This window comes from Labeo rohita, unplaced genomic scaffold (genome assembly GCF_022985175.1).
Source record: "Labeo rohita strain BAU-BD-2019 unplaced genomic scaffold, IGBB_LRoh.1.0 scaffold_110, whole genome shotgun sequence".
NCBI classification, from domain to species: Eukaryota; Metazoa; Chordata; class Actinopteri; order Cypriniformes; family Cyprinidae; genus Labeo; species Labeo rohita.
The window spans coordinates 129,807-146,110 of record NW_026127230.1 but is presented as its reverse complement, the minus strand read 5'-3'; the positions used below and the strand labels follow the sequence as shown (position 1 = coordinate 146,110).

Sequence of the window (16,304 nt, the reverse complement as noted above, 5' to 3'; positions counted from 1 at the left end):
TTGTGAAGTTGAAGGTTTAATGCATGTTCGGTCTTTTCACAGCGCTTCTGCAAAATTCACTTAATTTATCAGGATTTAGTTTAAATTTTAATCTAGCTCCATCTTTAATCTGACTCCAATTCCATACGATCGTTAAAATTTAGGGGTTTACTCTAATTTAGGCTGATCACAAATATCAATTATGTATTAATTTAGATATCTGATTAATCTGGAAATCCCATACTTTCAATTATCTGTTCATTGGGGACCTAATGTCTCTTTTGAGTCTGACGTGGCCAGCGCCGACCATCACGGTCACAAAAACGCCAGTCTGATGCTGAGTCAGAGGTATGTAGGTGACTAATACCCTTTTTGACAGCCGCCTACTGCTTGCCTTCACAAAAAGTGTAGTTTACTTTAGTCTTCTCCCCTACAACTTGCTAACATCAGTGATAGACAGAAATCAGGAGGTCACAGGTGAAGTTCCTACTGCTCCATTCAGTCCTGAGCCTGCAGTTTGCTCTATCCCGGTCGTAATTTGAGGTAACAAAAGCCTCCTCGCAATCTACTTGTAATAATGATTTCAGAAGAGATCAGAATAAATCAAATATAATGTTTTATTTGTCAGGTAAAAATGTATCATGCCAATTACATAGTTTAACAATGAGAATCCAATTCAGAATTAAATTCAGTTCCAATTCAAATAAATACATAACATCAATTACTCAAAGATAAATATAAGAGTGGGAGATGCATACCTGACCACGGAGAGATACACAGCAGCATGTGAGAGATTTGGAGGCAAAGCACCAGAGACTCTCACACACAGTGTGGGGGTTCTTCCGAATACAGAATCCACCAGTAGTGTTTTGTCACTTCGCCTATATACCCAGATCAAAACAAACAAATCTTCCAATCAGTTGTAAAAACATAAAGACCTTTTGGTTTGCCAGGAGACCTCGCGACCTGGCTGGAGATTCTCACCCGACCCTAAGGGGAAAACACACCCCTCAGCAGCAAAACACAATTCTACAAGTGTTCAGTCTTCCTTATAATATAAGTGACTGCTATGAAATTGAGACCGTTTTACCAATCGCACTGAGACCTTTACAATGATACCAAACATGAAGGGGAAGAGCAACATATTCACAAGATGTAACACAGGTAGTATATGGACATTCTTGGTCACTTTCAGTGGAATCTTTTGGGGGAAAGGAGTGAGATGCAGGAGGGGAGAGGAGACGGAGGAAGGTAGTCATAAATGGTGTTGTTTGTCCTCTTTTAGGATCTCTTCTCCAGATTAGTTTTATTGTTTTGTTGCATGGCATCTGTTTTTGTCAGAGTTGCTGGACTTTAAATTCATGAGGAAATAATTTCACATCTTACAGACAAAACAATGTGGTGTAAGAAATTGTCTTTTATATGTCTTTGAAAGTTAACTACAGATTTTAGGCAAATGATTTAAATAGTGAGAATCACTTTGCATTGTCATCACATGCTTCAGTGCTCTGTGAGTGTTTATAGTGCTGTGAGTTTAACACTTCATGACTGACACTGTTTATCATAACAGACACAAGAAGTACAATGACATTCATCATCATCTTCTTGATCTTAGGCATGTGTTTTCAAGGTAAGGTATTGAAGGCATTGTTTTACTTAAATAGCTTCTTGCCAATTTTCTTTTTTTTTTTTTTTTTGAAGTTCAGAAGTTTAATGTCTATTAATTGTTCTTCAGACTCTACAGGACAGGTGACTGTAATTCAGACTCCAGCAGATAAACATGTTCAGAACGGACAAACAGTCACTCTGACCTGTAAAACCAGCAGCGCCATTGGACGTCAGTCAGACGGTTGGTGTAAGTCTTGTGTCTCCTGGTACCTACAGAAACCTGGAGAAACTCCTAAACGTTTAGTGTACTATATTAAAACCCTCCAGTCAGGAACTCCATCTAGATTCAGTGGAAATGGAGCTGATCATGGAAGAGATTTCACTCTGACCATCAGCGGAGTCCAGAGTGAAGATACAGGAGATTATTACTGTCAGAGTGCACACTGGATCAACAGTAAACATGTGTTCACACAGTGATAAAGAGTGGTACAAAAACCTCCACCAGTCAGAGTCACAGTGACTGCACTGATACAGATGAGAGAAACTGCAGCTGCTCTACAACACAATCACACACAACACTCATCAACACAAACACACGTAACACAGTATCATTTCTATTAACTGAAGTAATGTATTTCTGTAGATAATGAGTCTGTGTTTTAATATGATCATAATGTTCTGGATGTGATGCTTTCCATTTGACCAACAGAAAAAAATATATTTTCACCATATCCTACATTATAATAAGTTTGCCTCTATGCTGCTTGACTAGAGCAGAAGTGAAACTGGTCTGTTTCAGTCCAGATCATGTAACCAATCAAACAGTGACACTGGGAGTGTGGGCTGAAAATCCCATTTGCATTGTCAGGGTGGAGTGATTCTGATCCTCTCAGAATAGAGCAGCTCTGTCTCCAGAGACCATGTTCAAACCCCAAGAGCTTTATTTGACTACATTTACTGCTACTGATCAAGCTTCTGAAAAACACCTGAACAAACACTACATGCATCTTCATCTGTTAGTTGAATGATGTTGTCAGACACAAATGGAGCTTGTTGAGAAGCTTTATTGAATGTTACAGCAAACACAGCAGATTGAAAGATCAGCCAGTGCTTTGACACTAGAGCTCTCTTTCAGTATTGAGTTGTAAATGACTACAGCTGCAGCACTAGACTCATGTGAATCCTGCCTGACACAGGACACTCAGATACGCCTCATCTTCAGGAGAGAGCAGCGCTCACTGGAGAAACATCAGCACTGCGACTGACTCTTCTGGAACGAGACCTCTTGAGGAGCTCCATCATGTGTTACTCTGCAGACGTACAGCTCTCCTTTTTCCCAGCGTGCTTTGCTGAGGGTCAGGACACTACTGCGGCTGTAGCGCCCGTCCCGCTCGCTCTCTGCGCTGGTCTGAACCCCCTCGGTGACCTCTGAGCCGTCCAGTGTCCAGCTCACCAGCGCCCCCTGTGGAGAGTAAGAGCTGAGCAGGCAGAGCAGTGCGGCTGAGTCTCCAGAGATCTGCAGAGAAGAGGGCGGCAGCAGAGACACTGAGGGCTTCACTGTGGGACCAGCTGCAGGAGACAAACACAACACATTCACAAACACTAAGAAAACACAATCACTACATACATTTCAATGAAACCTCATAAAAGAAGCTAAACATATTAAGATATGAACATTTGATATAACAAATGTTTTACAAGATTTTTTTTTTTTTTTGTTACTTCATGTTAACAAATGTAGTTAACTAATATTAACAAATGAAATGTTACCAAAAATATTATTGTTAGAAAAAAAACACACAAACAACAACAACAAACAAGATCGGTTTAAAAATAAAATTTTAATTTCAAAAAGTATGAACAAAACATTTTCATGCAAAATCCATGTTATTTGTAATAATCAAAATGTTTGCTACTGAAGAACAATGCAATTATTTCCATCAGTTAAAGATAATATTCATCTAATTGAAAATAGACTTAATAGTATATGACTTTATAGTATCCTATATTTCTAATTCAGTCCTTTGTTGTGTGCTGACTAACACTTTTTTGAGGAAATGTGATGTGACCTTTGACCTCTTTTATCACTGATTGAAGCTGTGGAGTATCTCATAATGATGCTTCTGTTTTTCATATGGAGTGTAGTCTAGACTCATTTGACACAATTATGAGTCCTGATGATCTTTATACAAGTGGGAAAATAGGTTACATGAAAAGATTTCCCATATAGCGACATTTCAACATTGATTCAACATTAAAAAGACCACAATGAAAATAAAATCAACAAAACAAATATTTTACAATTAATCAATATGTAATTATCAATAAATGGTTTAAAACTATTACTCTGGAAGTAAAATATTATTCATACAGACAGTTTATTAGTTTGTTAGCAGCTCAAGCTGTTGTAAATCCTGCCCACTTCTTTGCATTGTCAGCACAGCTTCAGTGCTCTGAGAGTGTTTATAGTGCTGTGAGTTTAACACTTCATGACTGAGAGCAGAACAGAACAGAATCTTCATCATCACACAAGACAAAACAACAACAATGAACAACATCATCATCCTCATCTGGACACTCACACTGTTTGCTCAAGGTCTGTAGTAAAACTTTTAATAATAACAATTACAGTAATTCTTTTAAAATGTGAAATATACATTTTTAAATCTTGTCTATTCTTCCTTTCTTTCAGAGTGTAGAGGACAGTACACTGTAACTCAGAGTCCATCATTAATAACAGCATCTCAAGGACAAGAAGTCAGAATAAACTGTAAAGTCAGCAGTGGAGTGTATAATGGTGATCGTTTAGCCTGGTACTTACAGAAACCTGGAGAAGCTCCTAAACTCCTCATATATGCTGCAACAAGCCGTAACACTGGAACTCCATCTAGATTCAGTGGCAGTGGATCTGGTACTGATTTCACTCTGACCATCAGTGGAGTCTAGACTGAAGATACAGGAGATTTTTACTGTCAGAGTTTCCACTATCCAAACAGTAAATATGTGTTCACACAGTGATAAAGAGTCGTACAAAAACCTCCATCAGTCAGAGTCACAGTGACTGCACTGATACAGATGAGAGATACTGCAGCTGCTTATAAGAGGATGACTCAATCACTCTCATCTAATAAAACAAATGGGCATTGCTAGGGATTCTGGACCCCTGGTCATTGTTTCTAGACCCCTCAGATGAAACTGCAAAATCGCTGGGTGTCTCTCTACCCGAAAGCCCCTGTTCCTGCATTACCCCTGTCTGATGTCCCTGTATGTGTGGTTCTGAAACAAATTAACACACATACATACACACAAAATAAACTTCCTCATACATTCATCCAAGTAATTCACAAAAATAAACACTCAATAACATGTGCCACTAGCATGTGAATGAACGTTTAACTGAACATCAGCAGACATGAGCATTTGGCAAATAGGTGATCAGTTATTCTTCAAAAAATTATATTGGATCGTTAAAACATACAGTAATGAAAAAATGTGCACAGTACACTTACAAAGTTACAGTGAAGCATTACCTTTAAAAACAAAACAAAACAAAACAAAAACTCACAAACATTCTGTATATGAATATGAATGAAGGCAGATGTTGCTAGGTTAATAGTATGGCGTACTGTTTGGTCCAGCTCTTGAAAGATTGAAAGAGTGTTCAATTCATGAAATTCCCCTTTTATTTTCAGTATCACTAAACTAAAATTCACATTATCAACATTGTGATTTATTGATTGATTTAGTGATTTATTGTATTATGTCCCTCATGAATCTGTCAGTTTAATATAGTTTGTTTGTTAGAAATTATAACATGATGACACATTCAGTCACCTGTAGTGTCTTAGTAAAGGCTATTGATGAAATATTGTGGCATTAGAAAAAGTTAAAAATATATATATATATATATACATATATATATATATATATATATATATACACACATTTTATATTGGTAAATGTCTTTGTGACTGATCAACAGTCTTCAGGTGAATTATTTAAATATAGAGAGTCATTTTGCATTGTCAGCACATGCTTCAGTGCTCTGTGAGTGTTTATAGTGCTGTGAGTTTAACACTTCATGACTGACATTGTTTATCATAACAGACACAATGACTACAGTGACATTCACCATCTTGATTTTGATCTTAGGGATGTATTTTCAAGGTAAGATTTTTAATTCCATTAGCTCATCTGTTAAACAAACAAAAATAACTTTTTTAATTTCATGTCTTTTAATTGTTCTTCAGATTCTGCAGGACAAGTGACTGTAATTCAGACTCCAAAAGAGAAACAAGTTCAGAACGGACAAACAGTCACTCTGACCTGTAAAACCAGCAGCGCCATTGGACGTCAGTCAGATGGTTGGTGTAAGCAATGTTTATCCTGGTACTTACAGAAACCTGGAGAAACTCCTAAACTTTTAGTTCACAGCATCAAAACCCTTTATACTGGAACTCCATCAAGATTCAGTGGAAATGGAGCCGATCATGGAACTGATTTCACTCTGACCATCAGTGGAGTCCAGACTGAAGATACAGGAGATTATTACTGTCTGAGTGCACACTATATCAACAGTAAAGCTGTGTTCACACAGTGATAAAGAGTCGTACAAAAACCTCTGTCAGTCAGAGTCACAGTGACTGCACTGATACAGCTGAGAGATACTGCAGCTGCTCTACAACACAATCACACACAACACTGATCAACACAAACACTAATAACACAATTCCATTGCAATCATCATCAATCTTGTATTTCTGAAGAGAATGAGTCAGTGTTTGAATATTATCAATATATGATCCCTTTCAATCAAACTGAACAGACTGCATTAAGTTACTTCTGTATATTTCAATATCTGTAAAACTGAGCAGGATATTTGGTTAATTTCCTCTGTAAATCTTTATCCAGAGATGGGCAATCAAGTTAGTCACACTCGAGTAGCATTTTAATAGAAATCTGACTCTAGTGAAGACACGACCTGAAATGACTCTAAACTTGACTCAGACTCATGATGAAAGATTGTGAACATGTCTGTCTCTATCTACAGTTAAAATGATCATCTACGGTATATACTAAATGCAAATGGCCTTCATCCAGTATACTTTTACATCTTGACTTCTTCTTATGTGTGGATTATTTGGTTTCATTTGAGAGACAGAAGCATGCTGAATGGACTGTGTGAATCTCACATTTCAACATCTCTGTTCTCTAAAAAGGAATAAATAATGTTACATGCAGCCCAAAATGTATTGTATTATAAGAAAAAAGCAAACAAAAAACACAGTACCCCTGTTTGCATCTGCAAAGTGTCTATACTTGTCACTTGAGTAGATTTCCCCATGTAATTTCATTATTTACTTTTTTCAACAGTTATATTGAGTGTTTCAGCATAACAGTCTGACTTTTTTATATATATATACATTTTCTTTCATAATCAGGTGAAGAGTTTATTAACCTAATTTACAATAGACTTGATTCAGTTTGACTTTATAGTATCCTATATTTCTCATGCATGCTTTTGTTGTGTGCTGATGTAACGCCTCTCTCGTGTATCCCGCACACCATGGCTGCATAAACACCCAGGTGAGTAACACGAGGGAAAACGTGGACCAGTACTGTAGGTTCGTAGGAGCAGCAATGAGAGACTGACTAAACAGACAGACAACACAGGTAAGTTTCAAGTATAAGGAGAAATTTATATGAGGAATATAATACATGCGTTAATGAATTGTTTCTCTTTCCAGGAAAAACACAACAACAGAAATAAGGATCAATGGAATAATGAGATCTAACTGTCAATCAGCAAAAAACAACAAAATAAACAAATGTAAAAATAAATGAATTTGCTTCTGGGATTCCTTCTTTTCCTTAAGAGTTATTTATCCCTACCTCTTTCTTTTAAATTCTAGAATTTTGAACTTGTTATATCAAAGTAAACTGATCTATTTATCTTTGTGTTCTAATTATCTATTTATTAGCGTTCTAATTATTTATCCTTTTTTTAGGCTTAAAAAGAGACATTAATTTTAGGATTAGTTTTTTTCTTTCTGAAATCTTTTCTGATTACACACTTTTGTGTATCCCCTAGTTTTAAATTTGAATGTGTTATTCAAATGGGCAGTTTAGTTCAAAACCGGTAAATACAACCCAAATAACCAAACATGTACCTCAAATTTAAAACTTTCAGACCACTTATTTTTAAACTAAAACAATCCAATGAAATAAACAGCAATGAAATGCACAACTGTCAATATAGGTAAACAATTCAGTGATCAAAAACCTTCACCCAAATGTTAGTCTCTGAATTCAAAAGGAGAAAAGTCATCCAGCAGAGTTCCTTTTTCCTTCGTGTTCCAGGAAATGAAACAGTAACTTCGCTGAAATTCCTCTGTATTTAACTTCTATAAAGATTCGGTGGGTGGCTCGCCATCTTGCTCCATGCGGTGACCAACTCAGTCCATGTCGTCACTGCATCCACATTGAAAATACTCAAAACGAATAACAAAGTCTTTCTAGACGTTATGTCTATTGTTACATCTGGATCGCAACTATTTGCTCTGTAGTGTCTCTGCCGATCTGCGTTCGCTCGCATCTTTTTTTAATTTTTTATTATGCAGTCAACAATCACATTTACAACAATAAAAACAAGAAAAAAAACAACAACAATGAGGGTTACATCCAATAATCCAAAGCATATTATATTAGCTTACAGGATTTACACCAAGAAAGAGTCTTGATTCCGATGGGGTTATTAGAGTTTCTTATAGAATTCACATATATATCAAAATCTTTTCTGAAAATAAAAAAGTAAGGGGTTTTCTTTGACCATTTACATTTATGAATATAAAATTTTGCAAGAAATAGCAATAGATTAATAATATGTTTACAGTGAGAAGAGCCTATATTTAAAGAGTAACCAAAAAACACAATTTTGGGAGTTATACAGAAGTTTGGAAGTAAATACTTGTTAACAAAAGATTGTTTCTTCAGACTTAAGACAAAAAGAGCAATTGGGGGAAATACTATTATTAAATTTAGCAAGTTTGTAATTTACCGGGTAGCAATTATGGACCATTCTAATAGAGACTTCAGCAACTTTATTAGACAAGAAGAATTTCTGTCGAAGAAGCCAAAACTCTTCCCATTCAATATCACTAAATATGTTATTCCAATAGCTTACACAAGCAGGTAGAGAAATCTGAGATCTATTAATAATTGAACAAATATCTTTGTTTGACATGGTATTGAGAAGACTTTGGTTAACAAATAAGTTATTGTTATCAAAAATTGGAGAGACTAAAGAACCTTTAGGGCCACAGTTGACAAAAGGTATAATACAATCAGGAATTGCACCAAAAACAATGGCATATTCTCTTGGGGGGACAGGAAAAGAAAATTCTTGCATAAATTGTTCATAAGTAAAAAGGACACAATGATTGTCTAAAAGCTGACTAACTAAAAGTATGTCTTTATTAAACCAGTTGTGAAAAAAAAAGAGATTTATTTTTATATCTAATATTTGTATTGTTCCAAATAAAATAATTGTGTGGAGAAAAGTTATAATTATATATAAGTGACCAACTTATTAAAGCTTGTTTATGAAAACAAGATAAAGTTAAAGGTATTTTAGAGATGTCAAAGTTGCAGCGCAACAGAAAATGTAAACCTCCAACTGAATTAAATATATGATTTGGAATAAAATTCCAACAGGATGTGGGGTTGTTTAAAAATGTCTTTATCCATTTAGGCAAGGCAAGGCAAGGCAAGGCAAGTTTATTTATATAGCACATTTCATACACAGAGGTAATTCAAAGTGCTTTGCATAAAAGGAAGTAAAATAATCATAAAAACAATAATAAAAACAATCACAAAAAAGGAAGTAGAACAATCATAAAAACAATGATCACAACAATAAAACAAAAATGTAAAATGTAAAAACTGATTGATATAATGATTTAAAAATGATTTAAAAATTGATTTAAAATAAGTTTAAGACATTTAAAAACAGAAAATGATTATACATAATGCAATCAGTTCGGACGAAGCACAGTGCTCATTCAGTAAATGCACAGCTAAACAGATGAGTTTTGAGTTTAGATTTAAATGTAGCTAATGTTTTAGCACATTTGATCTCTTCTGGAAGCTGGTTCCAACTGCGGGCAGCATAATAGCTAAAAGTGGATTCCCCTTGATTTGTGTGAACCCTTGGTATTTCTAACTGACTCGATCCTAATGATCTGAGTGGTCTGTTAGGTTTATATTCAGTGAGCATGTCTGCAATGTATTTAGGTCCTAGGCCATTGAGTGATTTATAAATGAGTAAAAGTACTTTAAAATCAATTCTAAAGATAACTGGAAGCCAGTGTAGGGACCTGAGGACTGGTGTGATATGCTCAGATTTTCTGGTTCTAGTCAGAATCCTGGCAGCAGCGTTCTGGACGAGCTGCAGCTGTCTAGTGGTTTTCTTGGGAAGGCCAGTGAGGCTTTAAATGAATTGTTAAGAGTGGAAAAATCTTAACTTTAAACAAATTGTTAAGAGTGGAAAAATCCACTAACTCAAAACCCCCCATAGCCCGATCAGCTAACATAACGCTTTTTTTAATTAAATGAGTTTTAGAATTCCAAACAAAATCAACTATAATTTTGTCTAGTGTTCTACAAGTTTCCACAGAAACATCCAGTGCCATTGCAGGATAGATAACCCGAGATAACCCATCTGCTTTAGAAAGCAATACTCTACCTGTTATTGACAGATCACGCTGTACCCAAGAGTTTAATTTACTTCGGACAGAGAATATAAGAGGTTCAAAATTAAGCTTTAATCTCCTTTTCTGATCTTTACATGAAATTATACCTAAATATTTAACTTCAGATTTGACTGGGATGTCACAAATGTTAACATCAGTAGCATCTTTTATAGATAAAAGTTCATATTTATGAATATTAAGACATAAACCAGAAGCAGAGGAAAAAAACTTAATCTTATCCAAAGCTAAAGGAACTTGATCTGTATTTTTTAAAAAAGAGTTGTGGAAGCAGAAAAAGATAAGGTGAGATCTGTGTTAAACCTATGAGTAGTACCATGTTGTAACTTAACTGAAGCATTGGCATTACTGTACAACGTTTGAATTGCATTAATAAAATTAGGGCCACAACCAAAAACACTCAAGGACTTAAGAATAAAAGGAAATTCAATCGAATCAAAAGCTTTATAAAAATCAAGAAAAAGCAGAAAACTGTCATCCGGGATCAGATCGGAGTAATCTAAGATATCAAGAGCAAGTCTAATATTGTTTGAAATAAGTCTGTTTGTCATAAAACCTGACTGACATTCATCTATTATATCATCTAGAACATATTTAATTTTCTTAGCAAAAATCATGGCTAGTATTTTGTAGTCATTATTTAAAAGACTTACAGGTCACCAGTTTTCCAACCGAGAGATGTCTTTTTGAGGTTTAGGGATCAAACTTATAACACCCTGAGTCATAGAAGGTGGGAGAATACCCTTTTTAAGACTTTTTAAATAAACATTGAAGAGAAATGGTGAAAAATAATTTGAAAATTTCTTATAAAACTCTGTGGTCAAACCATCATTCCCAGGTGACTTATTTAATTTTAACTTATCAATAGCCTCAGAAATATCTTTCATTTGAATAGGGGAATATATTCTTGCCATTATCATCAATTTTAGAAATAAGGCCCAATTCAAGGGAGTTAAAAAATAAGTCCAAATTTTGTTAAGAGTATCTGGAACGATAAAGGTCTTTATATAGCGAACAAAAGCACCCTTTGCTTTTTGTATATACAAATTATCTAACGAATTCTGAAGTTCAACCAATTCTGATTTCTGATTAACAGATAAATTCTCAAAAGGAGTGCTGGAGAGGCAGACAAGTTTTTTAATAATATCAAGTTCCTCTGCTTTATATTGTTTAGCTTTTTGAGATCCAGCTTTAACTAAGATTAATCTAACATTATATTTTAACAGCTCCCAGTTAGAACTAAAATTATCCTCGGCTTGAGCTTTGTTAAGAAAATAATTAATCTTAGATATCACAGATCGACAAATTTCTGCATCCTCTAATAAAACAGAATTAGCCTTTTTCACAAAAATCGGAAGTGACGTCAGCGCAGGGTAAAGTCAGTTCCGCTACAGGTCTGTGCCTATTATATTAATATGCTCTTGTCTCAAATAATGCCTTCTACCTTTTCTTATTTGTCTGCTTTCCAAGTTGTTATATAATCAACAAAGAAACAACATTTTACTTGTTTGTAATTTATATGGGCACTCAGACCGGTACTCGTCAATATAATATATGCGCAACATAGCGCCAGCTATAGTTTCTGTTCTCCATCTCCGGTATATTTAAGCGTATTTTCTCAATTTACTCAGTCATTTCCCTCGAATCACTACATCATGGTAAATTATGACAGCGTTTATATCCAAATGCACATTTCCCCAAGAATAAATGAAACAATTCTGAGTCCGGATGATGCATAAACTCAATACAACAACGTAATCCAGATCCAAAAGGAATAAAGCCATTAATCGGAGTCATGTCTTATTTAGTATTATATTATTTTATTATGTATATCCCTGGGCACATTATGCAACGTACATTTACACCCTAAAGTTAATAATGCAAAGGAGAGCAAGTAGAAAATACAATATTACTTTCATAATAATAATAATAACAATAATAATCGCGAAAAAAAAATGATGTGAAGAGTCATAATGCACAGCCAGCACCAAATAGACATTACGGCAAAACTTAAAACTGTACTGTATTATAAGTGCTAACATTCATAATTAAATAAACATAGTATTTGTGATGACCAGACGCTGACACAAAGTTTTTGAATAAATGTTTGCTATTTTTAGAGTAAAACACCGGTATATATCATAGTATCATAGTATCTATTTTGTAAAAATAGACTTTGATTCCCGAACTTACTCTTGTTCAGTACGGCCGCTGCTGTCACCGGAAAAACGTTTACCCTGCAAGTGCCAATCCGGAAGCCAGAAACACAGAAGTGTGAAAAAGGCTAATTAAGTTTCCAGTACGAGTTACATATTCTTGAATAAGCAGATGGGTTATTGAAAGATAGAATGATAGATTTATGATCGGGCAATGGAGAAGGCAAGATTTCAGACTTAGTAATATAATTGGATAAAGAGTCCGATATTAACCAAAAATCAATTCTACCCCTAAGTGAACCAGAACTGTTAGACCAAGTAAACTGTAAAGCATGAGGATGTTTTTCTCGCCAAATGTCAACAAGGCCAAATTGGGAGATCAAACCACAAAGGCCTGATGAACTATCAGAAAGTCTAGAAGGTGATCTGTCCAAATTATTATTTATAGTTTGATTAAAGTCTCCACCCAAAAGAATAAACAAATTAGGATATTTAGATTTAAAATATTCTAAATGAACTTCTATAGAATTAAATAACTTGAGGTTATTTTTTGCATTATTAAATCCATAAATGTTACCCAGGACAAAAAAAAAAAAAAAAAAAAAAAAAAAAAGATCATTTAAAGTAACCAATAAAAAAGAAAATGGCCTTCAGGATCAGAAATTGTCTCTATTATTTTACCCCTAAATTTGTGCTTCAAAGTTAAAACACCTGCTGAAAAATTAGAACCACATGAAGAAAATAACTCATTGCCCCATTGTGATTTCCAAAACTTAAAATCACTAGAATTTGCATGCGACTCTTGTATAAAACAAAAAATCAGTATTAAGCGATTTAGCATATAAAAAGATAGCTTTACGTTTAACATCACTACGCAACCCTCTTGCATTAACTGAGCAAATAGAAAAATTTGGAAACATTGAACAATGTGACACCAGAACTATAACAACAGGTGAGTCAGCCCATGAGATCATATAAATAAGAAAACCCTTGTAAATAGAACAAGATAGGGGTCTTTTCAATTATAAAAAAAAACAAAACAAACAAAAAAAAACACACACACATATACATATACACATATACATATACATATACACATACATACACATATACACACATACATATACATATACATATATGTATATATATATATATATATATATATATATATATATACATATAAACCAATAATAAATTATAATACAAATAAATATAAGTGAAAAAAAAAAAATTGTAATTGTACCTCAAAAGTACCTTATTCTAAAGTTTGACATTTAGAGTTATGGTTATTTATTTATGTATTTATTTATTTATTTATTTACTGTGATTTTATTGAAGTATCTATATGTACTATTACTGTGATTTAAAGTGTCTAAATGAATACAACAGTTATTAAAGACAACAAAGAGGACCGCTTGGGCAACCACTCTTGTCTATGTCTCTCTCATTACCATTAAGAGAGTACTACATATATATATATATATATATATATATATATATTCAACTTCACAACTCCCTCCTCCATCCCCAACTCCTCCTTTTGCCACATTCAGGACTTGGCTTCTGATATTCCTCATTGAATCAGACTCCGTTTATCTTACACTTACACTTACACTTAAGTAGTCTTACACTTAAATATCATTAAGTACATTAATGATATCTGCTTTGTTCTGTTCTGTTTACCCTGTGGGGTTATTATTGCTGCTCTCCCTGCTCCTTCATGACAGCCTGCATGGATGGGCAGGGAGTTTTTCCCCAGAACAGGACCATACCATCAAATCAAACTGTATGCTAACTATCATTTTGACGATAGTGGTCCTGACTCAATTATATACAATATAATACTCAATATACTGTATATACAAATTCAAATAAATAAATAAACAGGCCGCATGAAAATATTTTCCTTATAGCAACACGTCAACATTGATTCAACATTGAAAGACCACAATGGACATAAAATCAACTTTGAATACAGTAAACTGATTTTTAGATAACAGTAATAATATTTTACTAATACACTCTTTACACTTCTTACGGTGGATATGTTCACTTAAAAAAAAAAAAAAAAAATGCCTGACTGGAATAGGTGGATATGTTATTTCTACAGCAGCAATTGAAACTGAAAATGTTGCATCCACACTGATAGACATCAGTATAAACTCCAAGACTGGAATCACATCAGGCAGCCAAACAACAAATATTTTACAATTAATCAATATTTAATTATCAGTAAATGATTTAAACACATTACTCTGAAAATGAAATAGTATATATAAAGAGAGTTTATTACTTTGTTAGCAGCTCAAGCTGTTGTAAATCCTGCCCACTTCTTTGCATTGTCAGCACATGCTTCAGTGCTCTGAGAGTGTTTATAGTGCTGTGAGTTTAACACTTCATGACTGAGAGCAGAACAGAACAGAATCTTCATCATCACACAAGACAAAACAACAACAATGAACAACATCATCACCCTCATCTGGACCATTGCAGCTTTTATTCAAGGTGGGATATTACATTTTTATATGAATAGTAAGCTGTTGTGTTTTTTTTTTTTTACCATTATAATATACCAATATTTTGTTATAAATGTGGTTTACAAACAAAGTGACTTTTTTTCTCTTCTTCAGAATCCAGAGGCGTCACTCTGAAGTTAAAACTGTCCAACAAGGTCAAACAGCAACAATAGAGTGTAATATAGATGTAGGAATATATGGCAGCAACTTGAAACCTGGACAAGCTCCTAAACTCCTCATATATTATATAAACAGGCTCCAGTCAGGAACTCCATCTAGATTCAGTGGCAGTGGAACAGCAAATTCTGGAAAAGATTTTACTCTGACCATCAGTGGAGTCCAGACTGACAATACAGGAGATTATTACTGTCTGAGTGTACACAGTGATCCAGTGTTCACACAGTGATAAAGAGTCGTACAAAAACCTCCGTCAGTCAGAGTCACAGTGACTGCACTGATACAGATGAGAGAAACTGCAGCTGCTGATGGAGGTTATTTGTTATAACAGTCTCATTCAGACAAAAATGTTGAAGTCTATCGCTGATTTGTGAGTCTCTTTCTGGATCTTTGATGTGTTTTTTCTTACACAACATCACCATGAATGTATTTAATTTATAATTTAAAATGTTTCACCACAAAAAGTCCAACGAAAGCTGATGATACATGTGAGGGAAACAGCAGTCAGAGTCCTCATGTCCTTTCAGTGCAGAATTACACAAAATGTGATCAGCATAAGATCTCCTTTTTTATGTTTTGAACATTAAAATTTCATTTGTCATTGTTTCCCTTTCCACAGTGTAATTTCTGCCACATCTCAAATGTTGTACTGCATTAAGTATCAATCTGTGATAGTGGTAGAACATTTTGTTTTTTGAGTTGCACAAGCAAATAACATTTTCACACTCGTAATTCAATAAAATTACAGCTTCACTGGAATCGACACACAATTAAAAATATTCTGCTCACAAGTGATATTTACCTTGTTTTTTCCACTTTTTATTGGGGAAAACCATTGGAAAGTCAGAATAATATAAATCAGAGTGTATTGTAGTAGTTTGTTTCTCTGTTTGGATTATCATAATTTTGAAAGTAATAATTCATATTGTTATGATACATCCTATATTGTAACATTGAAAGTATACATAAAAAGGCATTTGAAAAGCAACAACAAATTCATGATGAAGTCAGTGTTTATTATAAATTCAATCTTGGGACATAAAAGTGTTTAAAATAGCCATGTAGGTCTGTATTGTGAAGTAAGAGACAGGTTTAGTGTT

The 16,304-nt window shown here is 34.3% G+C and overlaps 3 gene segments (V, D, J or C); 2 read left to right on the top strand and 1 right to left on the bottom strand.

Annotated features, from left to right (window-relative positions):
- The first annotated feature begins 1,541 nt into the window (after nt 1–1,541).
- On the top strand, nt 1,542–2,125 carry LOC127157506 (immunoglobulin kappa variable 3-15-like). The segment is given in 2 exon segments: nt 1,542–1,609; nt 1,715–2,125. Coding segments are annotated over 2 exon segments (396 nt in total).
- A 506-nt stretch (nt 2,126–2,631) lies between these two features.
- Nucleotides 2,632–16,304, bottom strand: part of LOC127157529 (immunoglobulin lambda constant 7-like) — a 108,488-nt gene continuing 94,815 nt past the window's right edge. Inside the window, 1 exon segment of the C gene segment in view lies at nt 2,632–3,156. Within this exon segment, the coding sequence occupies nt 2,837–3,156 (320 nt within the window).
- Nucleotides 4,042–4,593, top strand: LOC127157518 (immunoglobulin kappa variable 1-27-like). The segment is given in 2 exon segments: nt 4,042–4,183; nt 4,280–4,593. Coding segments are annotated over 2 exon segments (303 nt in total).